Raw genomic sequence first — 27,561 nt, 5'->3', positions numbered from 1 at the left:
GAAATATTGTTAAGATGTAATTTTATTTAATTAATTGGTACTGAGCGTTAATTATAGCGCATTAGGGTAAAATTAGCCAGGGTTGACTCTCGGGTCAATATTGCCAAACAATTAAGTATATTAACCGATAAATGTATTAGTTTAGTCACGGATTTATATAAATCCGTGGTTTAGTTTATACAAATTTATTTTAGTTCGATTGTGTTGGAACTTGGAAGCTATAAGCTTATTGAAACACTCTCGAATCCGTTCAGTAGCCTAATGTTTTGACTTTCACTAGATGTATCCGAAAACTGGCGGAAAGGGCCAAAAAGTTGCGATTGTTGTGAGACCCCAATCGCAACTACTCGGCCCTTTCCGTCAGTCTTCGGATAAGGTTATTATAGATAATAGCCGAGGCAGTTCCGATTGGTGAGACTCCTACGCAGTGATCTCCCCTTAATCACTGTGAGGTGTTCGGATTGTTCAATCGCATTGCGGTTTATTTTTAGAAATAGAAAAACCCAGCTGTAGCCAAAAATAGACAAATATTTTTAAAGAAGAAACGATGATAAATCCATTGGTGAGTTTTTTTTCTAATGTCCATGTAATTTACATTCCATGAAGTTATTTAGCAAGAATCATTGACCTATGAACTCGTGAGATCTTTTAGTAGATGACTGTAGATCTGGACAACCAGTTTCGGTTTTCCAAAAATGACAATGACGTACTTTTATTCCGTCGATTTATTAGTTTCATTACTTTATACTTAATCATAGCTTTTTTGTTTGTTTGTTTTGACATTCTTGCGCAATGGGATTGTTTTATTTTCTGAAGAGAAAAACAAAAGATTAAAAACTATATATTATATACAGTAGATCTATGTTGAAAGGATAATGTTCTGTGTAATATTGGACGGTATGTCTAAATACCGAATATGAACTCGTATTCGCAATACTGAATATGAATATTATTGTCTGAAAAATCAGCACTTTTGGGATTATTTTTATCATCTGACATTATTTTATATATATTATATTTTTAATTGTATCATCTGTCTTTGAATAAAAGAAAATGATTTTCTGAATTTAATATTGGATCACCTTAAATCATAATCTGTTTTGGTTAACAAAATAAAAAAGAGATTATTATGTTACAGTAATGTTACAGTAATTGCACTTTTTAAAATGTATTTGTTGTAATAAATGTTAATACCAGTGGAAAATGAAATAAAAAGAACAAGTATAAGTGCATGTAAGTATTTATTGCAGGTGTGTTGTTCATTAATTAAATTTGAATTAGTCATTATTTAAGCAATATGTGTTGTATGAAATATTATTTGTACAAGGTGTCGCAAGGAGAAGGATCAAATATAGATTTTCACAGTATCTAGTTACAATGTAAAATGATCTCGGTTTAAATTTTATTTATAAAGATGTTTAAATTTGAACTTAAACTTTAAAGAATAAGTAATGTTATTGCATTTAGTATAAATATAATTATTGTAAAAAAACGGTTTTCATTAAAAGCTAAAAATATTATCTGCCTTAACAGTGCAATTCACGTTATGAACTAATTTTAAATTTTTGCAAAAATAAATGAAATCATGAATTATTTTTGTAGTTTATATATGTATGTAAGCACACCTATTTATAGATAAGTTATTATTTGACTTTGGTTTTTGGGAAACCAATGTGGAAGTTACATTCTTATAAAGATCAAAATTTATTTTGCTTTTGTTGTAATTTTCATTATGAAATGAAATGAATTATTTTTAAAGCCCTTGGACAAAATTTATGTTTTTTTTTTGTTTTGTTTTTTTCTGTTTATTTAAAAAAATTGTTTATGTTAAAATTTAATTTGTAAATTTATTATTAACACAATTAACAATTTGCATATTTTTAGAAATCACAGACATGCATCATCTTGCAAACTCTTTCCTAGATGAGGTTATTGATTGGATTGATTATTTAAGTCTTGCAAATTTCCTGCAAATTTTTGTCCACGGTAGATCTACTACTAGAGGACATTCAAGATCAAGGTTTGTTTTCATTTCTATTTTTTCTAAACAAGGTTTTAAAGGATCAAGTCTTTGCAGTTATAAGAAATAGATTCTATAATTTGCAACAATAAACAAATATGCCAAATTCTCAAGCTATATACCAGGGGCGTACGTCTGCTTATTATGAGTGTACGCCGAGTGCCGGTTTTTGGCCGAAGGATCGCCAGAGACTTATATATCAAATATAGCTTTGTGCACTAACTAAGGATTTAGGGGATATTTTAGCTTATTGTACTACTATTGTCTTTATCTATAGTTATGAAAATAGTACATAAATTTGAATGTAATAGAAATAACGCGTAGTTCTAACGTGTACACTGTTTTTAAATAGTTCAAAAATATTTGCTTTTACAAAAAACAAAACATAGCCAGGGTGTCTCTCTTGTAAAAAAAGATGGGTTTTATTTCCTTTTGTAACAAGTTTAGTTTTTTCTTTGTTATTCTCTTTTGTTCACTATAACTTAACGTGAGATATAATCAAGGAAAATATGCTTTACTGGGGCGTACCTTGGCTTATTTTGAGTATGTCAGCGTCTTTGGTCGAGACTTATATCAAGATAGCTCTTTGCTATTACCAGGGATTGTACTACTTAAACATTGTCTTTATCTATATTTATGAAAGTAACATCAAGTACATGTATTGAATGTAAGAGAAATTGCACAGTCTAGATTTACACTGGCTTAAATGATTCATAAAAAAGTTATTTACTACCGTGTATTAGAAAAAAAACTAAACATAGCCAGGTGTCTCTTTTGTTATGAAGATGAGTCTAAGAAGTCTTTTTCCTTGTTATTTTTCTTTGGTTTCACCATACCCGTAACATGAGATATAATCAAGGAAAATATTATTTAAAATAATCTGTATAACGATAATACAAACAAAATAGCTTAAATGTTTTTGTGTAACAATAGGTTATCGTATTCACATCTAAATTGTAGTATCGCGAGATCATTTAAGTCCTATAAAAGTATTTCCAAATGTGCATTATGTCAATGTTAAAGAAAATAATTTTTTATCTTTAACAATGTTTTTCTCAACTATTTTGTTTCAATTTTCATCGAAATGTTTAAATTAGTTCAGTACATTGTTAAATGACTAACGCACATAAAAGCATGTTGGTATATAATCAGAAGTCGGTGAAAATAAAAGAATCGGGACATGATGTGTCTTATTATCTCTTATATAGGTATACGTTGTTCTCATTGTATATTTATCTATGTTTCATATTGTATATTTATCTATGTTTCATATGTATAGATGAGACTATGTACGGGGGTTATCCAAAAATTCGTGGACTTTCATTGTTGCGTAAAATACATTTGAGATTCTTACATTGCTTAGAAGAATAAATAACAAATAAACACAGAAAAACTCATGTTAGTAGCTTCTTATATGACAACAATATTTAATTCTACATAAACAGCGGCGCACTCCAAATGTTAATGACGTTAACGTCATAATAACGTACTTCAATATGTATAGATGAGACTATATATATCATTGTTTACAGTAGGTTGCAATTTATTTCTATAGTCAATAAAATAAGACGGTAGAAATAACTTTATATATTGATATATTTTTAGGTCAAATAAATATAAGTTGACTATGGTTTGCGACGATAGATGTGGGCAATGGTTTTGAATAAAATTGATATAAGATGAAAGAATGTTACTAACTTAGAAATGATATAGTAACTTATAACTATAAGGTTAAATATAAAAAATAATTACATATGGTCAACTCCCTTCCATTGTGCTACAGATGTCTAGTTGCAGACAAGACTTAATTTTGCATATAAATGTAAAATAATGAAATAAATGTTCAGTTTTCATTGATTTTGATTCTGCGGGAAAGATGATTGTAAATGAATTTGACTTTTTATTATCATTATTTGGGTTAATTTGCATTATAACATAGATTATTTTGATAACTCAATCTGCAGAAAGAGAAATTTCCAAAGAAATTATTCATATCATATTTTTTTACATTGTGTTCGTCATTCCGTGGCTCTGTAGAAAGGCCGAACATTTTTGTTTTCGGAGTCCTTAATAGAATCCGCATACAGTAGGATATTATAAATTAAAATCTTAAGATAATTTAAACGATACCTCCATAAAAACTTTTATTAGGCCACAGAAAATTAATTTTTAGACTCTCATCCTCGCCCGCCCGTATCAAAATCTTTCCGCTCCAAAATAATTTATTTTCATAAAAAAAATTGTTCATTTCGCAGACGTCTGTGGACGAAAATTCGTCCGAAAATCGTGGTCGAATATTCGCGGGACAAACGCATAGAAATCAGACTGAGATTTACAGCGTCTAGTGATCAAGATTTTAAATACGTTCGTTTTCGATCAGTAAAATTGTCAAAATGTTCGTCTTATGTGAAATATATGATGCAGTAAACAAGAAAACTGTTTGTGATTGGTTTGGGTTTAGTTTTGATCAAAATCTGGGTGGAAATGATGCGACGTTCATCAATATATTTGAAAAATTTTGCCAGTTGAAAAGCCTTAATCTTGACCACAGAAGCTGTGTAGTGAATGTGAAGTTGGGACAAAATAAACACGAGTTGACGAGTGTCTCTCCAATAAAAAAACATAGCTTCAAAAATGTAAAAGATGATTGTAAGTAACAAATCTTACAACATTTAGTATTATTCTCATTAAAATATAGATTTAAACACTTTTGTTTATTCATACATTTCTGTTTTTTCAGGTCTTAAAAGTGATGGATAAAATAAATTATAAATTCCACCCACCCGCCCCAATTATTTCTTGAAACCTGGATGAGAGTCTAAAGATTAATTTTCTATGGCCTTACAGTGATTTCAGATTGAAACAACGATAGATCAATTCTCACTAAAATTGTGTATACACATTATCAAAATAGGTAACACATATTCGAATAAGGAAACATCCTCAGCATACATAAAGAATCAATTAGGAGCTACAAATATGTTGATCGATCTATGTCCGATTTGAAATTTTCTTTTTTTTTCTTTTCATACACCCGTGCGTATTTGGCGTATCGGTAGGTACGCCACTGTATGCATGTTTGTAACTTGTGGCAGAATCTTAATAAATACAAGTAAATTATCATCATAGAATTAGGACCTCGCAGCATAATTTCATATATATATTGTAGAAATTACATATAAAATGTATTAAGTAATCATGGCTTATTTCACAGCTAGAGGAAGTGATCCTACCCCTATATTCATTTGGGTAAAAAATGGTGAAAAAAAATGGGATGCAGTGCTATACAAATTTTTCAGGAATAGAGTTGTCCAGGACAACTCCCTTAAGTAGTTTAAAAAACTTGTCCTAAAATTGATCACAGGTGTCCAAATTTTCAGTATACATGGTATACATCTGAAGTAAAAACTTGATGTAAATTAAATTTAAAGCAACACCCCTCCAGATTTATGCTTATTTTCATGAAAATTTTGAAAATGCACTTCAAAGCATAATATTGTACAGTAACCAAAAGGAAACAATTTACACATTTTCAATGGGACTTACAACCCATGTGAATTACAAAAAGAGATGAAAATATGCGAAAATTACCCTTACACAAGTTACTGCACTAGTAACGCAGTAGAAATATTGTTGCAAATAATGACAGATAACTATTAATTGCTCATAACATGTAAATTATTACTCAAATCTTTAATCTTTCTACTTTTCCTAAGCTCATAGTACATCATAGTACATTTTCCTCAAGTTTGAATTTATTGAAATATTTTCGCTCATCTGGGGGCATGCTGCTTTAAGGGAAAAACTCAAAACTGCATGATTTAAAAAAAAATCCCAAGGGAAAGCAGCTCTGGCCTGCTATCAATGGCACGATTAAAAGATGAAAAAACACTAGTAATAACAATTTCTATTTCATTGATTAAATATCTTAATTTTTTTTAGCCTATGTGGCTTATGATCATGTATTTAGAATGAGTTTCTAAGATCATTATGGTAGTTTAGTGCTAAAAATATTGTCAAAAAGAAATTTTTTTAATAATCTTAGACACAGATTACAAAACATACATTTTTAATTACATGTGAACAAATAAACAAGTAGTTTACAACATAATATATGATACAGCATTTTTAACTATAAATGTCTGTAGCATCGTTGTCAATAATTTGTTTCAGTAAAAATTGCATTATTAATTTAAGATGCATTGTAATTGAATGTTAATTGTTTGTAACCAATCAACACCATGTATTAATGTAACCAATACATGTACTAGCTTTCTAATTATAGGCAAAATTGATTGTAGACTTAAATTCAAATTTTTAGGTTTAAGGCAAGTATTAAATTATACACAATAATTAATAAATAAATGGATTTTTTCATAATCACAACTTTTCTAAATGATATTCTGTGAAATGAAACAGGCTTTCATTTTTATGCCCCCACAATGTGGGAGCATATAGCGTTGCACTTGTCCGTCTGTCCGTACGTCCCAAAATCTTGTGAACGCAACTCCTCTTAAACCGGATGGCAGATTTTGCTTAAACTTCCAGGGATGAACAACCTTAACAGGCCTCGACACTAACATTTTTAGCAGGTGGTACGCCGGACCACTAGATTTGAAAGTTAGGTGGTCCTTCCAGAAGTTAGGTGGTCAGTTATCATTAAATGTTAATGGTTCCGCCGTCGGTATCCGACGATGCATAATTACTAGCACCATTTGAATGAATTTTGTACCTAAATTAATATCACAAATTCTAAACTCTTTTAACTTGCAAAACAAATTTTAGCGACTTCAAACGAAAGTTATCAATGACTTAAGAACTTCTTTTACTAATCAGAGATTAATGAACCATATACATGTACATCGGACACAAGATTTTTAACAAAATCATATAAACTGGTTTTGACCAAATCGCCATTCTTCCAAATGAGCTTTGCATCAACCAGAAAATTCAAGTGGTCCAACGGACCAATGGGTTTTAAAATTAAGTGGTCCTTGCCAAAATCAAGTGGTCTCGGACCAACGGACCACCGCTAATGTCGAGGCCTGCTTAATGTGTAGATGGTAGTAAAGAAAGGAATTTTTGCTGCAACCAAATTTAACAGGATTATGGCCCTTTGTAGTTTTCAATTTGTGGCACATGTAGTCCAAAAAATATTTGACCTAGAGTCATTAGATTGACAAAACAGTGGTGTGTGGGGGCATCCGTGTCCTATGGACACATTTCTAGTTTTAGCTTGCATGATTCTTTTAAAAAAAAAAAGTTATTACAGTCATGGTGTCGTTGACATTGCTGTTGCCGTCAAAAAGCATTAATGCTGGTCATTATTTTTTCATTTCTCAATGTATTGCCTTCTTAACAAAACTTTTTGGACAAGCCATACTGAACTTCACCTTCACTCTTAAATGGTCTTGATCAAATCAATGAATTTTGCTTGATTTTTGCTATAATTGGCTACAATTATATTAATGAATGGTCATCAAACTTGAGCCTAAATACCCTAAGAACAATGTCTTAAAAAGATTAAACTTAATTTGACTTTGACTTATAGATAACCTTGACATAAAAGTTCAAATCATTGTAATTTCACTACATGTGTACAACAATCCTTGGGACAAGTCATCAAATAGATATCTCATTTGAGATATCAACATGAAACTTCATGGGTGGATAGATCTCACTCAGGAGGTGTGCAGTGCACAAGAATGATAACTCTACCCTTCATAATTTTTGAGTTATTGCCCTTTGTTATTTTTCATACTTAATTTTTCACCTGAGTGGAGCATAACTCAAAAAGTCTTTGAGATGTCAACATGAAACTTCATAGGTGGATAGATCTTATTGAGGAGGAATGCTGTGCGCAAGAATGATAACTCTACCCTTTATAATTTTTGAGTTATTGCCCTTTGTTATTTTTCATACTTTTTGTCCGGAGCTTATCTCAAAAAGTGTTAGAGGTATCAACTTGAAACTTCATAGGTGGATAGATCTCATTGAGGAGGAGTGCAGCACACAAGAATGATAACCTACCCTGCATTATTTTTCAGTTATTGCCCTTTGTTATTTTCAGCCATCAGTATTCACATAGGTTTCACATCTGTAATCACTTCAGCCATCAGTTTTCATTACCAAAAGACCTCTTTAGCTTTAATTATTATGCTCTGCTACATATACATTCTTACAATGCGAAACACATTCGGCGGGGATGGTCATGCTAACATGGCTCTTGTTGAAGTTGACCTTGACCTTAATTTGTAATTTATTTATGGAATTGATTGATACTATGACAAAGGAACCCTTATTTATTCAAATATGACCTTGACCTTATTTGAGCTTGAACATCAAGGTCAAATTATTGCAATTTGCATTGTCATATACATGTACTTTGTTTTTTTGTCTCAGGGCACTCCTAGAAATATGCTGTATGGTCTTACATTAAAAATAAACATGTATCAAGGCTATCTCTAAAGTATTTAAATATGGAACATGAAGGTTACAATTAAAATTAGAAAATAGAAACAGTAAAAATAATTTTATAAAAGTTTAATCCGTTTTGGGTATTTACTTTCATGTACTTGTTATATTTCAGATGAGTTCCTTAACCTTAAGAGGTCCAAAACGCCACACCGTAAAAACATTGAGAGTTTACCCAAGGGTACATTACTTTCAAAGGAGATATCATGATCTTATACCAAGATTCAAAAGACTGACAGGTAACTTGAGCTCTATATGTTTTATTTCATATTTTTAGCTCACCTGTCACAAAGTGACAAGGTGAGCCTTGGTGATTGCAATTTGTCTGGCGTCCTTTCGGCTTCTGTCCGTAAACTTCACAGGAATATTCCTTTGGAGATCACCTTTAAAAATTGTTGAAAGAATTGAATTCCATTGAAAGCTTTGGTTGCCATGGCAACTGAAAGAAAAAACTTAAAAAGTTTTCTTTAAAAAAAAAAGAATCCAAAGAGCTAGAGCTTAGATATTTAGCAAGAACCACATCTTCTAGCGGGTGTCTACCAAGTAAATGCCCTGGGGTCAATTTGGCCCCACCCCAGGGTGTGAATGATTTCCCTTACACATATATAGGACTATAGGTATTCAAACTAACAAAAAATCTTCTTGTAAAAAATCCAAAGAGCTAGAGCTTAGATATGTAGCATGAAACATCTTCTGGTGGGTGTTTACAAAGTTTGTTCAAATAAAAGCCCTGGGGTCAAAATTGACCCCCAGGGGTCCATGACTTTTCCTGATATAGTAAATACTTGAAAAATCTCCTTCTTGAAAACTGCAAGGGCTGTATGTTACGATATTTAGCATGAAACATACATAGTCAGGTGAACCCTAAATTTTTTTTTTCAAATTAAAGTCCAGGAATCAAAATTGGCCCACCCTGGGGAAACATAGATTTTCTTATAATGTGACTTCTCATAGCAACCAGTGACTTTCCATAGTAACCATTGACTCCCATAGCGACCATTGACTTTCCATAGCAGCAATACATTTTAATAACAACCTGTGACTTTCTATAACAACCACTGACTTCCATAGCAACCAATGACTTTCCATAGCAACCATTGACCTTACAAAGCAACTTTTTCATAGCAACCATTGTTTTACATAAAACCCAGTTATTTCTATAGCAACTATAGTATTTCATAGCAAACCCATGACTTTCCATAGCAACCAGTGACTCATATAGTAACCATTGACTTTCCATAGCAACCACTGACTTCCACAGCAATCATGAACTTTCCATAGCAAACTAGTGACTTTCCATAACAACCACTTACTATTAAAGCAACCATTGACTTCCATAGCAACCTGTGACTTCCATAGCAACCAGTGACTTACCATAGCAGTTATTGACTTCCATAGAAACCATTGACTTACCATAGCAACCAGTGACCTCCATAGCAACCACTGAATTTCCAAAGCAACCATAGACTTCCATAGCAACTGGTGACTTTCTTCAACAACCATTGACTCCCGTAGTAAACAGTGCCTTCAAATAGCAATTAGTGAGTCTCATAGCAACCATTGACTTTCAATAACAACCATTCACTTTCCATGCAAACCATTGACTTATATATCAGCCAGTGACTTCATAGCAGCCATTGACTTTTTCATAGCAAACTGTTAATTTCCATAGAAACCAGTGACATTGACTTTTTAGCTCACCTGAGCTTGCTCAGGGTGAGCTTTTAGGATCGATGAATGTCCGTCGTCCGTCGTCCGTCCGGCCGTCCACAATTGCTTGTGAACACTCTAGCGGTCACATTTTTGCCTCAATCATCATCAAACTTGGTCAGGATGCTTATCTAGTTGAAAGCTCGGATGAGTTCGAACATGGGTCATCTCAGATGAAAAACTAGGTCACAAGAGCTAAAAATAGAAAAACCTTGTGAACACTCTAGAGGTCACATTTTTGACCCAATCATCATCAAACTTGGTCAGGATGTTTGTCTAGGTGATAGCTCGGATGAGTTCGAACATGGGTCATCTCGGATGAAAAAGTAGGTCACAGGAGCTATAAATAGAAAAACCTTGTGACCACTCTAGTGGTCACATTTTTGACCCAATCATCATCAAACTTTGTCAGGATTCTTGTTTAGATAATAGCTCGGATGAGTTCGAATATGGGTCATCTCGGATGAAAAACTAGGTCACCGGAGCTATAAATAGAAAAACCTTGTTAACACTCTAGCGGTCACATTTTTGCATCAATCATCATCAAACTTGGTCAGGATGCTTATCTAGTTGATAGCTTGGATGAGTTCGAACATGGGTCATCTCGGATGAAAAAGTAGGTCACCGGAGCTAAAAATAGAAAAACCTTGTTAACACTTTAGCGGTCACATTTTTGCATCAATCATCATCAAACTTGATCAAGATGCTTGTCTAGGTAATAACTCCGATGAGTTCGAACATGGGTCATCTCGGATGAAAAACTAGGTCACAGGAGCTAAAAATAGAAAAACCTTGTTAACACTCTAGTGGTCACAATTTTGACTCAATTGTCATCAAACTTGGTCAGGAAACTTGTCTAGGTCATTGCTGGGAATAAATCGAACATGGGACATCTCGGATGAAAAACTAGGTCACAGGAGCTAAAAATAGAAAAATCTTGTTAACACTCTAGTGGCTACTGTTGTGATCCAAATATTCTGTTAATTGGTCTGAAAGTTTGTTTTGATGATTTCTAAGTCAAGATCGAACATGGGTCATCTTGGATGAAAAAAACTAGGTCACACCGCCCAAATATGGAAAAACCTTGTTAACATTCTAGTGGTCACATTTTCGACTCCATTATCATCAAACTTGGTCAGAATGCTTGTCTAGGTAATTGCTTGGATGAGTTCGAAATCGCATGTGAAACTAGGTCACCGGAGCTAAAAATAGAAAAATCTTGTTAACACTCTAGTTGCTACTGTTTTGATCCAAGTATCCTGGAAATTGGTCTGAAAGTTTGTTTTGATGATTTCTAGGTCAAGTTTGAATATGTGTCACCTGGGTAAAAAACTAAGGTCGCACTGCTCAAATATGGATAATCCTTGTTAACACTGTAGTGTGGTCACATTTTTGACTCACCTGTCATGAGACTTGTCAGAATGCTTGTCTAGGTAATTGCTTGGATGAGTTCGAAATCGCATGTGAAACTAGGTACACCGAGCTAAAAATAGAAAAATCTTGTTAACACTCTAGTTGCTACTGTTTTGATCCAAGTATCCTGGAAATTGGTCTGAAAGTTTGTTTTGATGATTTCTAGGTCAAGTTTGAATATGTGTCACCTGGGTAAAAAAAACTAGGTCGCACTGCTCAAATATGGATAATCCTTGTTAACACTGTAGTGGTCACATTTTTGACTCACCTGTCATGAGACTTGGTCAGAATGCTTGTCTAGGTAATTGTTTGGATGAGTTTGATAATTCAGGTGAGCGATCTAGGGCCATCATGGCCCTCTTGTTTACATAGCAGCCAGTGAATACTATAGCAAACATTTGCTTTGCTTAGCAACATGTGAATCAACCATTGAATTTCACAGCAGTCAGTGACTTCCAAGGAAACCACAAATTTTGTATATCAACCAGTGTCTTCTTCAGTAACTATTGTTCTCCCATAGCAAAAGCAACCAGTAATGTTTTTACACTTGCACTATTTCAGATACAAATATGAACTTTGTGATAACAGTTAAAGATTTAGATTTAATATCTGCTTTCGCTTATAGTTTACAATATTACATTTTCCTTGTCTATATTCATGGCCTTCTTGTTAATTATGAACTATTTACTGTTTTAACCACTGAAGTCATGTACAAATTATGAAGAAAATATTGTAATAATGGCATTTTACATGTACATGTACATAATGTTTGTTGCTTCAGAATCACCCATACCAAAATACTCATTATGCTGTATGTCTTAGATTTTTTTGTGTCGCCTTGAAAAAGGCGACATATAGGGGTTACTTTTGTTGTTGTTATTTACAGGAAAGGAAATATTTTTTCTAGATTTTTATACCATTTGATGAAAGTCTTTTTCAATAACTTGTCTACAAAGTTACAGAACATTTGCTCACTGTTTTTTTTTCTCTCCAAAACAGTCATTGTTATAGTGCAAAATAACTTTAAAAGAAAAGTTTTTAAACACCTTTTACTCAAATCATGTTCAAAATCACCCTTTGTATTGATTTTCAATTTAGTTCTAAATACATATTTTGTTATTATCTTTTTGATATTCTTCTGTAACTGACCCAGTTACTCCATAATTATAAGATTTTCAAATTTTAGGTTTTTAGGTTTTTTAATGTCATTGGAGCTCCTTATAAATGACATACAATTATATTGCTAATTTGTTAGTCTTAGAATTTAGAAATTTGACATGTAGCATTGTCTATAATGTAGCAATACCAAGTTTGTCTGAGTCTGGGCATAAAATTTGCCTCATTTAATGGGACCACTTACTTAACATAATATATTTTATTGACATGAACATATTTTCTTCTGACATGCTATAATAACCCATTAGCTTATATAACCTAAGTAACTAACTGAGGGTTATATAATGCAAACAAACATTTATATATTGCCATATAATTCCTTGTAAGTCTTTATAGAAAATTTACTCAGAACAATTCTTTTATCTGAGGAAAATTGAAAATTTCTTCACAATTTGAATTTACAGCAGCTGTGTGTAATAGTATTATATAAAGAGCTTGATTATAAATCCAATGAAAATCAATACAACAAACATGTAGTGTTACAAAGGTGCATATATAAAAACAAATCTATATGTCAGAAAAGACAAGGCTATGTGTTAGTGCATTGCCTGGTACACTTGCACCAAATTTCTTAAAGCATTGCCTATGAGTGGAAATTTGACTTATCCAAGGGGTAACTGTCTAGCTTAAATTAAGATTATCCTGTGATAGTGCGTATTTACCCATATCTTCTAGCTAGATATATCTTCTATAGATATATGGAACATTGGCACTAAACATTAACCTTTGCCATTCACTGTGGACAAGGTCAAAAATAGCCTCCTTTCCCTGGAACAAAGCCTGTGTTAATAGACCTCAATATTTAATATTTGGTATAAAGGTAAAAATTCTCTGGCATATTTTGCTTTTCTAGTGTATAAAATTACATCAAACTGACTTCTTCTGGCTTAACATGTTTATGTTATGAAACAGTCCTTAAAATGAGGCCTTTTCTCTGAGAACATTGACATAACTGTTTACCCATTTGAGCAATAAAGTCTCCATCATGACCCTCTTGTATATCTTCATTAGTTAAGTATTACACAATGATTTCAATCTAATTCAAGTATGCATGTGACAGAATATTTATTACCTTACATTGAACCGTTACAACCAAAAGCCTTGATCAGTAATGGTTAAACAAACATTTCATCAATGGTAAGCCAAAAAAGATTATAAAAATATTGTAAACCAGATCAACAAGGAAATTAGGCAGCATTCAGTGTACGCATTATGCTCACACTATCTAGCAACACAGACCAGTTTCATATATTTATTAACATTCTAGATTTGAGTCTGTATCCTTTATTGTAGGTTTTTTACTTACATGAAAAGTGAAAGTTTAATAGATGTATACCAGTAGCTAATTAAACCAATCTTATTATACTGGTACGGTTTCTGATGAAATAAACATAAAACTGGACTGATTTGGTTTTACATTTTGTAATACTTGTTACCTTATAAATGTGTATTGATATGTATTCACTTATATATAATAATTTTCATTTACCCGTCTTGAAATCATACTAATAAGGTTCTTTATTATATACTTGTAAATAAACTATATAGATAAATTGATGGAAAAAATGTGTATTTTCATTTCCATATTTTCTCTGTAAAAAAATTATTTTTCACTACCATGAATCATAGCTTCTATATTCTGTATTTTCACTGGTGTCTTGCTGGACTACTTTCTTCTAAATTCAGCCACTACACAAAATTAAATTGGTAGTCTTTAGAATTGTTAGGTCAAAAAAGAGAAAAAAGTATATAATTAACCTTTCTTCTATAAATAAAGGATTTATTTTCATTGAGTGGTATGAAAATTATCATTTTTCAGTTGTGGGTATCACCACTCATGTAAAAAAACTTGAATGTCTTCTATATATAGTCTTGTTGATTGCATAAAATTGTAAGCCAATAGGTTGCTTGATCAACTTTAGTGATAGGGGCCTACAACCCATCAGAATAGCATAGTGACTTCTGTCTCTTTCAATATTCCCTATAATCACATCCTTTTACTTTTACAATGAATTATCCTTTGCAAACATTTCTTTGGTTTCATTTCACATTGTATACTTTTACAGGTGCATTTCCAAAGAGTTTTCTTGTTGACAAGTTGATGATTGAAATAGATGATATTGATGACAAATTTATAAATGCATTGTCCATATGTGTTATTGGACAAAATGACATTGACCTTGCTAACATCCTTGTCTCAACAAAACCATTAGCAGAAGAGAAATTCTCAGAACTGAAAGAGCCATCAAGAATATCATTGTACATATGTTACACAAAAACAGAGCGACTGAATCAGAGTGGATTAGAGGTATGTAATTCTAAACTTCTTTACTTAATTAATGGATAGAATTTTAGTTTAATATGAAGTGTAACTGACTGGGAGATCAGGTCTAATCAGCACCTTTGAAATTGTCTGGAACAACTGTTATCAATATTGCTATATTACTTTATATTATAATAAGGAAATTGGATATTTGCTAGTAAGTCCAATTCACAGAAGAGAACTCAGTCAGTACGTGGGGTGACTGTTTTTGAGTGGTATGCAAAGCTTACAAATTTCAGACCACCTACCCCAAATTACTGTCTGGGACTGTGGATTCTTTCATGTTAATTATTATAAAAGCTTTTCATCTAATCTACTAATGGTCATACTCATAGTTTATATCTAGTACCTGTTTGGACCTGCAATAATGTAAGAAGAGCAAATTAGGTCACTCCACAGCTGATTGTCTGTGAGACTTTAAATGCAACAAAGCAAAAAACAAACAAAAAACAACAACAACAATCTGTTCATTCATATATCCCTCTGGATGCCTGGAAATGTGGATCCCACAGCAGTTTGTATGCTAGATTGATGAATATGTTATCTGGGGATAATGCAAACCTTTTATATAAGATCATAGTATCAAAAGCATAGAAATGGAAATAGTCCAACTAAGGCCTTAAAAGCTCAATTATGAATAAAAAATACTAAAAGTAACAAGCAATGTTGATGATTTTTTTGTAGAGATTAAAGACATCATTATTTTGCTGTTGTTGTTTTTTTTGGATATAAAGATGACATAAAGGTGCATGCTTCCAATTTATCAATAGTGAAAAATATGACAAATATGACCATCCCAAGTGATTTTTAAATGTTTTCTGGAAAAATTAAGAAATGATGTAGTTTTGTTGTTATCATATTTCATATTTTAAGTTATAAATGATCTGTTTCTACATGTATTTTACATGTCACAGGCATAATCTGTGGTTTTATAAGTGTCATAGACTGTGTTAAATAACTTTATTTTTTTATTTGACAACATTTTAATATATTAAAATTATTTGTATTTTGCAATAAAACAAACATAAATCAAGAGAGGACTGGTGTCCTGCATAGAGTGTTTGACAGACAAATTCTGATGTAACAAAAATATAATCTGTTACAGATTGACAAAAAGGAATTAAATTATTTTAAAATCTAGGTTTATTAAACTCTGTAAACATGTTAATAATTAATATATATATAGGTGATTAAGTGTATTTGGATATGTCATGTTTTGTGGAGAACAGGTTACTAGTGCTGTATTATAACAAAAGTTCTGAAAAATTGCAAGTTTACTCTTTAAACTTTCAAAACTTAATAGTAGGGGTCCTGTGAATTGAGTAGAACAGTTAACAGGTACTTTTCAATTACTTGATTGAGTGAATTAAAGTTACTGACTGTAAATACTGGAACAAAAATGTACTTATATACAGTAAAATTTTCACAGTAAATACTTTGTATTTGCTTGAAATTCAAAGTTACAAATTAAGTTATAAATTAAACAAAAACAATGTATCAGGTACAACTTATATTTCCACAACTTTTTAAAGGACATATTTTTGAAATGACTGACTTAATTTCAAAATTCCAGGATGTATTCTATAACAATAACATTGCACATATCAATATGTGATGCAAAGTAATGGGGAAAAAAGACTAAATTAAATACTTTATTTATAAAAGAAAATGGTTCTTTCGTGCATGTGTGTGCTCTCTTATTTATAAACAAATATTAAGCGTTTTTAGATATAATATATTTTTTTTAATTTTGATAATTTCTTCTGACATAATTATTCATTATAATAAAAAGGGTATATAATATTAACTCATTCAAGTTCCCTTTTGATTTAACCTCCTCTGATCTATTGTATTTGCCATTTGGTCTAGTCTGAATATACATTAATTAATTGGAAGTCCTAAATATGAAGATGAATTAATTCTCATATTAAATATATTTCATTTATGTGCATGTAGTTAGTGGTTTTGCATATCTACCAGCTGTACACACATTTCTATCAGCTGTATATTCATTTACATTAAACTATATATATATTGTAGATTTCATTTCACCATATTATTCCTGGTATTTATGTCTATTTTCCCAAGAGATGGAAGTGAAACTTTTTAGATAACAAAAAACATTTTTTTCTGTTTTCTATTCTTAATCAGTCATTGATGTGTGGTTGACGTATATCAACGTCTGCTCTCTTTACTGTCTTCTCATACTATGTTGACGGTCACACTGAAAAACACTGACACATATCATATTAATGGACAATGTTTCAGTAGTGTTTTGCCAGCTGCATTTATGTCACTAAATGTTTTAAGATATCAGAACTATTTGGAAAGGGGGACCAATGAAATGAACGTTGAAAAAAACATTTCATGGGGAATAAGATCATAATAAATGGTTCAACATATGTCACACCTCCTAGAACCAGCTTAGGCAACATCCAATTTTCAACCCTTTGTAACTTTAGAAAATGGATAATACTATTCCCACCAAATGAACTAATGGATGGTCTTGTGCAAACAAGGGAGGTTGTTGAACAATTTCTTAAATCTTACAAATCTTATAGTTAATCATCACCAACTTTCTTATAGACCAGGGGCCAAACAAGTACTTTTTTGGTTCTTTTTCTTAACAGATACAGTTCAAATTAATTTACAGTATCTAAGACAAACATTTAAAGCAAATCTTTTATCAGTTTCTACTTTCAAATTATTTGGATTATCACCATTTTGAGTACATACAATTGTTATATAATCCTATCTCAAGTATGTACAGCTAATCTTTCTAACAAGTCTTTGAACCTGCAACATATATAAACTTTAGTAAATTAGGAAGCTTAGCTTATGGGGGTTGCGTTCATTGAACACTGCCTTTCCTTTTTGATCTTGTTTATCATATTTTAGCGGAAATAACATGAAGATGACAACATGCCTTTTATGATTACCTACATTATTCTACCTACCTAGTTATAAAAAGTCCATGACTGAGATGTAATCAGGAACTTAACTGTAAGTTAATTTAGTATCTTTTTTCCAGAGCATCCGCGAAGCAATAGAGACGTTCGATAATGACATCGTAAAAGGAAACAAACATGTGTTTGAGGACATGTTCGTTGTTATAGACGTGGAACACAATCACACCGTTAAAGAGCAAGATTCTTTCCGTGTCGAAGTTTATAAAATGATACACACCAAACTTCAAGGCACAGATATACAAATACCCGAAGGCAGAGTGATCTTTGGCTTGCATGATAGTACAGTTCTTGGCAGTAAAATATCAGAACACTTAGAAACCATGTTAATTGCCGGTTTTCACAAAGTTATGGTGTATCTTGAACGTTTTGTAAAGAAGACAAAACAGTTTCAGCATAAAGATGAGGAAGTTCTTCGTACTGATCTTGTTGTGAAATCTATTCAGGCTTTATTACGAGATGACATAGGCCTGGCTGATATGAGGAAAATAGCTGAAAGAGACGAATCGAAGGAAACCGAAGGATTAAGCATGGATGATAAATTTCTTCATCAGTTACTCAAGAAAATAGCCAGACTAGTTAAGTGCGCGATTGTCGAGCCACTTTCAGTGAGGTACAATATACCATCATGGATTGTTAATCTACTTCTTGAGGAAATAGAGTTTGAACATAAGGCAATCGAATCTGTTTCAAGAAATACGAAGCATCATTTGAGAAAATTGAATGAATTCAGTAAAGATTACGAAGAAATATTGGAGACGCATAAAAGGAAAGCAAACATGGGAAAGGGAAAGTTTGGTGCAAGCCGCCACGAGTATTTTATACGATACGTTTCATTCAAATTTGACTTCATTGTCTACCCTTTACAGAATGACATGTCTAAACTCATAAATGATGTTGAAAAGACCATGGATTCTGCTCAACAAATTATCATTGTTATGGGCAAGATGATGTTCGAAATCGAGGGTTATTTAGAACAAACAATAACTGAAAAATATGAACCAACACCATTGATACCGGATATTCCAATGGAACTTAAACAGGCCATTTTAAAGTAAGTAGCTACATGTATTACACTTGTATTTAATGTATTTTTGAGATGAACTTTTATTCTTTCAATTTGTAATAAGTTAAAATACTATAAAGATCTTCCATCGGCTACCGGTACAGACAGAAATATCTACATGTAGCCGAGGGTAACTGTTGACTCTAGTAACGAAGCTTTGTCGAATTTCCTCTAGATAGGCATTCCCGTCTGTGACGATAGTCGGTGTTTGATTCTTCTTCTTGCATTTTACATTGAAACAATATTTTGGAGGAAAGTAACTAAAACTTTTTCTTTTTCCTTTAGCTAATATTTCTTATAGTAGCGCATGAATTTACAAATGAGTGTGTTCTGATAAATGATTTCAATTATAAAATGGGCGCAGGAATAAGTCATTTCATGCACACTTCTTGTCTTACACGGCGGTATGAGACAGATTGTTTCCTAAAATCGGTGTAAAATGTAAATAATCCTAATTCTAATATGCAATAAAAAGTACTCTCCAATGTTACTGCTTCTGCACCTACTCATAAACATGGCCGATTCACTTAAATGTTACTCTTGTTGATTTAAACTTTGATAGTCATATTTACTTTACTTTGAATACTAGTATGTAGCCTAGTAGTTAATTTCAGGAAGATAAATAAATGATATTAAAAATATTTTGCAGTTTGTTGAAAACAAATACTGTATATCTCAAGGGCATCAACATATTTTGAGTATCTTTTTAACCTTTAATTTCACTAAAACAAATTCTTGATATATTTGAAAATTATTTGAACCAGAATATGTTTTAATATGTTGGCCTCTTTTTTTCAAGGTTGAGAGATGTGTATGGGATAGGTAGAGTGTACGATTACATTGAAATACATGTAAATAGAGACACAGGGACATTTACAGAAGACATTCCAATGTTAATGCAAAAATACGGATTCTCACAACCATACCAAATCAAGACGGTCGAAAATAAACCTGTGAAACTGATGGCAAATATTCAACATGAAAACGGAAAACTGATCAAGAGTCCATTCCCAGAGGACAGATTTAGCTATAGAGAAGGGACACTTGGTTGCTTTGCAGAAAACGACTCTAAAAAGTTGTACGTTCTCACATGTGCTCATGTTGTACAGAATCCAAACAAAGAGGAACATGATGTTTTTATTCCCGATAGAGGCATGAAACTGAAAATAATTGGAAAAAGTACAAAACGTTTGACTGTCTGCTCGGGAGATGAAGAAATGTCTGTCATCGACATAGCTGCCGTTACCGTGAACGAAGACTTTGTAAAACATTGCATCAGAAAAATGAAAGACGATAACGGGTTTAATAGGTCTGCTCAAATTGCACAAGACTCTGTGGCACAGTTAAGAAAGAAATTTGTGTACAAGTTTGGTGCAAAGTCTGGACTGTCACATGGTATATTTTGCTCAAGTGACTTCACTTTGTCTAGCACGGACGTAGAAGATTATCTCCTGCTAATAGAACCGTTACCTGGTGATGTAAATGGTATATTTGCTGAGCCAGGTGATAGTGGAGCTATCATATGTATGCCTTCCATTGATGGTGACTCTATCAAAGTGGTTTCTATGCTTAATGCTGGGGACTATAAACTTAAGGGTGGACCTGCCGAGGAAAAGAAATGCTTGTCTTTTTTATTAAGAAATGGACTCGAAAAGCTAAAGGACAAGTCGAGTATCCCTTTGGTCATTCCTTAATTTTCACAGTATGTTTTACATTTTTGCCTTGTTTTCCATCTACTAGTAACTGGCAACTTAATGTTAGTCCAAATTTATACGTATCAAACGTTGCAAATTTAATATTTTCTGATTTTCAGTTTATTTTTATTTTCAGTTATTTACACTTACGCTCAAAAGAATCTGTTTATATAAATAAATATAAACTTAAACTATTTAAACTATTTCTTTGTTTTAATAAGTTTTGAAAGAATTTGGTTTCGTTTTGACTTGGTGACTTTTTAAGCAGAAGCTAAACAGCTTGATTACAAAGGGCCGTTGGTTCTGTTTGGGTGCAGGGCCGTGCCTGAAATAATTAACGAAGTGATTGTAGCTGATGTCTCCCCGAAACAGTAAGGCTAGTTTTCTGTCAATGTCAGCATGATTTAGAATCAAGCAAGCACAGAAACGTTATAACAACATTTCAGTCTGTGTTATGTAAGATGTAAATTAAGATAATATTAGTACAATATTTTGTTACATATTCTAATCTCAAACATATTCAATGATTAGCAAAATACACAGTAAACAGGCTTAAAATAATCAACACATTAAAAAAGATAAGACTACTAAAGTTGATAGGACTATCTTTATTCTTTGAAACGTTTGTAAACCTGCATTTTTATATTCTTTGAAAAATATCTTCATTAATGAAACTTACTTAGGACAAATTTAGTTTTGATTCATTAAATATTACATAAATAAAAAATTTCAGATTCTTAAAATCTTTGTGCTCAACTTTTATGTCTAGTAGGAAAAATCAATTAAATTTCAAACCAAGTTGAATACTTTTTTTGGATACGATATGTTAAAGGCTTGATTTTTTCAGTGGCTTGATTTTTGTCTGGCACAAATTTGTTACCCTATATAACACGTGTTAGGCTTTGTAACTGATTTTATATTGATTGATAAGAAGCACAAACAAACAATTCCTTTCTAAAATTACCACAATTTTAATCGTGCACAAGTATTGCAGATGCTTTGATTGATATGGATGAAAAATGTATTTACCCGACCAAAACTTCTGTAAATGTTCACATATATTGAATATTTCACATTATGAAACCGGAACATGTTGGCTATAGAGTAACTATTGAAGGCTTCACCTAGCTTCTGTCATTAGGGCTACTTTACCTGCTAAACATTTACGCGGGAACAGGATATTCTCGTCTGTGAGGAATTACATTTAATTTTGTCCTTTTACTAATAATAGCTTTGAATGTACAACTTCGTTTATATCGGCAAATGTCATAGCATTCATATAGGCAGTGAAACGACATCTTTTTTTAAATCACGTGACTCATCTGATGAAAGACATTTTTCAGCACCGCGAAAACGTGAGCAAACCCAGTATTTAGAAATGTTACCTGGAAGAGCAAGCACATTCTTTTTTCATTTTCTAGTACTCTGTAATATATATATACGATATATATGTTTCCTACATATCCTGATGGAAATAACCTCAATTTTATTTCATTGTCAAAATAATGTTACAATAGAACGTTTTACAGTAGTCGTATTATTTCAACAGTTATGCAGAGAGATATTTAAAACAGTCATTAATTTGATAATTAGTATAACAATAAGTATAAAATATGTTTTAAACGGTTTGATTGGTTTAAGAAGTCTTTCGTTAGAATATAGCGATTCTATTTTACTTTAATATTCAGATGTGCATATGAAAATGCTTTAAATGTAGACCTATTATCATTAAAGATTTAATATTTCTGCTACTTGTTGAAAACACGTGTTTGTTTCAAAAATCATTTCATCTTCCCTTTGTTATATTATTACTCGAATTCTGAAGAATACACTGTATTTAACATTGATCTTCAAACAAAACTGTATTGTAAGTTTATTTGATAATTTGCTTAACCTCAAACACTTTGAACCAGTAAAAAGAATCAGGGCAGCATTTCACGTCAGTGCAGTCTGACCAGGCTCTATGCTGTTTACCGGCTTACTAAAATTTTCATTTAAATGACATTGGGCTGTCCCTAAATGAAAGCAGGATAAGTCCTTTTAAGAAATTAAACAGGTAAAGGGCATTTTCCTTCCCATTAGCACGGATCTGTTGTTAGTCATTTATATATTAATTTTTAAGTGATTGAAAAGCGTTCTTTCTTACATTACTTTTATTATACATGGAGCAGGCAACATTATTTAGAAGTACTGGACTGAATCAAGGGTCACAAGTACAATCCGTTATTAATCCGATAAGAATTATTTACAAGTCTTTCGGATGAGACTTTAAAAACCAAGGTTCCTTGTAATTGCACTGTACACTTTCACTTTAGAGAACAAGTTTTTCTTGAATTTGATGAACTCCTGTATCCGTTGTATTACTTACTTTCATAAAGTAAATTCACTTGCGGTCTTATGTTGTAGTCGCCCATGTGGGTTTCCGGTGGCGACCATAAATTTAGGTTAATCATACCTACGATTATCTTCTCACGGGCTCCAAGGCGTGCATGCCGCTGAGAAGGCACATGGCATTATCGGAAGTAATTCAATGACTTCGGTAAAATAACATTAACAAAACAGCTAAAGAGAAATTAAAATGCCGGTTTATGAAACAAAATTGCTATAGCAGCTATAGAAATACCAACATTTATATAGAAAACAAAAGACATATTTAGATCGAAATTTGACGTTGTGAATAGATCAAGATGACATATACATATAAAGCACATATCGGAGCACTATTTCTGTATCCTGCTTTATTATCTTTGAGGTACAGCCGTCAATGTCGTGACTAACGTTGGAGAAGCAAGTGCAACATTTCATCATTATCTTCTGATGCATTATTTCTTTAAAACTATCATCGGCTTTCCAACTCTTGATAAACATCTTACAGTTTCTTGGAATTGAAAACACTTTATAGATAAAATATAATCTACTGTGAAATGCAAAATGTGTATTCTTCAACGCGGTCTTTTCTCGTCCAAATTTGATACCACATTTACCCAGTCTAGCTTTTTGAAGTATTCTTATCATTATATAGTTTCTTAAATTCGTAGATTCCATTGCATTTTTATCGGATCAGTGCAACTTTCAAATTTAATTCAGTGTTGGATTCTCTGCATGATTTGTTATTATTTTAAGCATAGCTGAATTTTTTTACCCGGATCAGTTTTAGGAATATGTTGAAAAATGTCATACTCGGAGATGAATAAATCCTTGAATTAAATGTAATGTTGATAATGTTTATATTGTTTTATGTAATCAGAAGCCCCTGGACGTGAATATAAATATCTGAAAATGATAAATAAACTTTAGAAACGTCTGATACGGCTAAATATGCTACTATTCACCATAAACAAGTTGCGTTCAAAACATGTAAAGTTTGTTGTTATGTATATTGTATAGTAGATGTTTTTGTTTTGTTTTGTTTTTGGTACAAAAACGACGTACATTGTATATATTTGTACATTGTATATATTTAGTGTTTTTTTTAACATTTAGTTTTCTTTTACTTACAAATATTCTGTATATGCTATTATCTAAATTGTTATATGTAATTTCAAGTGGGTGCCAACTGACATAGATCGCTCCGCCCACAGATTCACGTGACACTGTCATTCAGAATTTTGGGCTATTTTGGTATAAAATATTCTTTAATGGCAGTAACGTTTTTTGATAATTGAATACGTAATGGAATTTGAAACAATTAAAGGCCCATTAAGCCTCAAAAATGGTATTTTTTTCGTTTTCCAAAAGCTTCCCCCTTACAGTTTTAAAATGTAACCTCTTTGGTCATATAGCAGTGCCATCTTTTCCTTACTTAGCTTTTTGGCAAATTATTTATGTTACATCATGCAAAGTTGACAACTATGTTATATAAAATATATTTTGTTATGCACCAATAAGTAACCAAAGTGCAATTTTCTTTAAAAAATGGGACATAACTTGAAGAACAATTACAAGCAACTATAGAATAAAATCTCTCGCGGCAGATACACAAGAAGTAGGGTGGTGACCAACAATACTTGAATTTCTCTGCAGGGTTTGCGAACAAACCACAGCTTTAATGGATATAAATTTGGTAATATAATGTTTGCTGGAAAATGGGCCACATTAAATTACAAAAATAGAAGTGACGGCGACAAAAACAAGATTCATTTCAAAATTATGGGCGCCACCATTACCTATCGTCGGATACCCACGGCCAGACCATTAACATTTATGATTGTATGTTATGTTCGGGTTAATCAACCGTGGATATCTGACGTTGTCATTACCGTTACTAACCATTACCAAAACTATTGACCACGTGATAAAACTGTTAAGGACAATATTTCAATTTATAAAAAAAAGATCAAATTCAATTTGACCTTGACTTATAAATGACCTTGGCCATGAAGGTCAGATTATTGTAATTTAACAGTTGTTGCTATAATTGGTACACTGGGGGACAAGACATTAGAAAAGATTTACTTGACCTTGATCGTAATTTGACATTGACACTTAAGGTTAAATTAGTGGATATTGCTACAGTTGGCCATATCTTTGTTATTTATTTTGGGATTTGATTTATATATAAGCAAAAGAACACTTAATTATAACAAAATTGACGCATTTAGTTATTCAAATATGACATTGACATTTAAGTTTTAAAATAAGCTTACATTGTCATAACTGTCACTACCTGGACAAAAGAAACCTTATGACAAAAACGACATGTTGAATAATTGAAAGGTGACATTGACATTTATTTGATCTTGGCCGTCAAGATATTGAAATTTGCTTAAAATGTTATAACTTTGTAATAAATTACTTATTTGAATTATACTTGGACAAAGGAACACATATTACAAAACCGATATGTTGAATTATTCTGATATGACCTTGACCTGAAATTGATCGTGACCGACAAGGTCAAATATTGAAATTTGCTTAAATTGTCATAACTTTGTAATTTCTTTACAAATTAGATTTATATTTAGAGAGAAGAACATATAAGACAAACCCGACATTTTGGCTTATTCTGACTGCATTCAATGTCAAATTATTTAAGTTTGTATAGATTCTCATTACTTTATTATTTATTTATAGATTTGATTGATACATGGACAAAAGTAAAAATAAGACCAAACCGACATTTTGAAATATTTTTATATGACCTTGACCTTTAAATGATCTTTACCATCAATGTCAAATTGTTGAAATTATCTCAAATTTTTATAACTTGGCTATGAATTTGAGTCATTCTTGGACAAAAGAACACATATGACAAAGCTGACATGATGATTAATTCAAATGTGACTTTGACCTTTGATGGAACTTGACTATATAGGTCTAATATGAAATTTGAATCATAATTTGTTAAAGAGTATCATGTTTTCTCAGAGATAATTTACTACAATATTCTTCACTTTAGATGTAAGAAAACGTCGAGCGCGGCCCCCGCTTGTTGATGCAAAATGTAGTTAAATGACTATATAAAGGCACCGTGATAAAGGCCTATTTATATACAGAATTACTTTTTCAATCAAAATTGTTAAAGGTTATTAATATGCAATTGCTGTGTTTTATTTTTGCAGCTTTTTTTTTTGACATTATTGGTTGTGACTCATTTTTGTTTGTATTCTTTAAAAAGAGATATATTGGTTTCTTTGGTGTTGTTAATTTGCCATTATTGATATTAAATGAATATTTCTTGTAAAAAAAGACTTTAATATAAGATGTTATATAGAAATTTTCTTTGAAAAAGATGATCCTTCAGGTTTCAGTTTTGGTTTTATATCAAAACCATAATTGTGGAAAATTCGTTGTATCGTGTACCGGAAATTATTGAAAGAAATTGAAATAGATAATAATTCATCTGAAAATACCGGATTAATAATAAAGTATCTGAGAAACGCTTACAAGACGCTCTTGGTTTTGCCATATACATGTACTGTGAGGCAAAAGAAAGTGGACACTCGAGTCCACGGAAATTCTGTATACTTATAAACATAAAAAATATTGGCATATTTGGAAAATCGTTTTGACAATGCGATGGTCATTGAAATTTATTATTATGAAAGTTTGATTTATGTAAAAGCGGAGGAGTAAAAAGTAAAGGCATAGGACCGATGTGAAGTTATTGTTACTGTGGTTATTTTCATATTCAGTTTTTTTTTGCTGTATTATATTTTTTAAAAAGATTTTTTTTATGTTTTATTGAATGCTTATTGTTTTCGAATAATTTTAAAGTTTTGATTTCACTGTTTTGATTTCTCACATAATTCGTTACACAAATATACGCATGCAGGTTCTTTGTCATATCGCCAATATTACTTGTATATAGTACATCTTTGTGTGAAATTTGATGCATATGTAAATAATCAAGATCAACAACATTTATTAGAACTTCTTGTTTCCAATATTGTTCTAATGTTTATTTAATTTATCCAAGGATGACCAAGATTCAATACTCTTAAGTAATTTTTACAGTGTTATTACAGTACAAGATCGATGCACTATGTATCTATTAATTGAGACGTAATTTACTTTGATGATTTGAAACATTTATAGATCTATATGGTGTTGAATCGAGGATAGGATCGAATCTAGAACACCCGACGATACTTTTTTGTACGAGTATAATTTGGTCACAATATTTACATGTATATATATGGTATATATATGAGCCGTGTCATGACAAAACCAACATAATGGGTTTGCGACCAGCATGGATCCAGACCAGCCTGCGCATC

At 31.8% G+C, this 27,561-nt stretch overlaps 1 protein-coding gene across 2 annotated transcripts; it reads left to right on the top strand.

Annotated features, from left to right (window-relative positions):
- Positions 1–432: 432 nt before the first annotated feature.
- LOC132727576 (uncharacterized) lies at positions 433–26,908 on the top strand. 2 transcript variants are annotated; one of them, XM_060713123.1, is made up of 6 exons: positions 433–562; positions 1,885–2,020; positions 8,610–8,733; positions 14,860–15,101; positions 18,148–19,136; positions 19,948–26,908. In XM_060713123.1, exons 3-6 carry the CDS (start codon positions 8,610–8,612, stop codon positions 20,840–20,842), a joined length of 2,250 nt encoding a protein of 749 aa, XP_060569106.1. In that variant the 5' UTR covers positions 433–562; positions 1,885–2,020; the 3' UTR covers positions 20,843–26,908. The 2 variants fall into 2 exon arrangements, with proteins under 2 accessions (XP_060569106.1, XP_060569105.1); XM_060713122.1 differs by lacking the exon at positions 433–562 and adding an exon at positions 1,215–1,233.
- The last annotated feature ends 653 nt before the right edge of the window (positions 26,909–27,561 follow it).

The sequence above is a fragment of the Ruditapes philippinarum genome, unplaced genomic scaffold, assembly GCF_026571515.1.
Source record: "Ruditapes philippinarum isolate M1 unplaced genomic scaffold, ASM2657151v2 ctg2045_1_1_1_1, whole genome shotgun sequence".
Lineage (NCBI taxonomy): Eukaryota > Metazoa > Mollusca > Bivalvia > Venerida > Veneridae > Ruditapes > Ruditapes philippinarum.
This window is presented reverse-complemented; position numbering and strand designations above follow the sequence as displayed.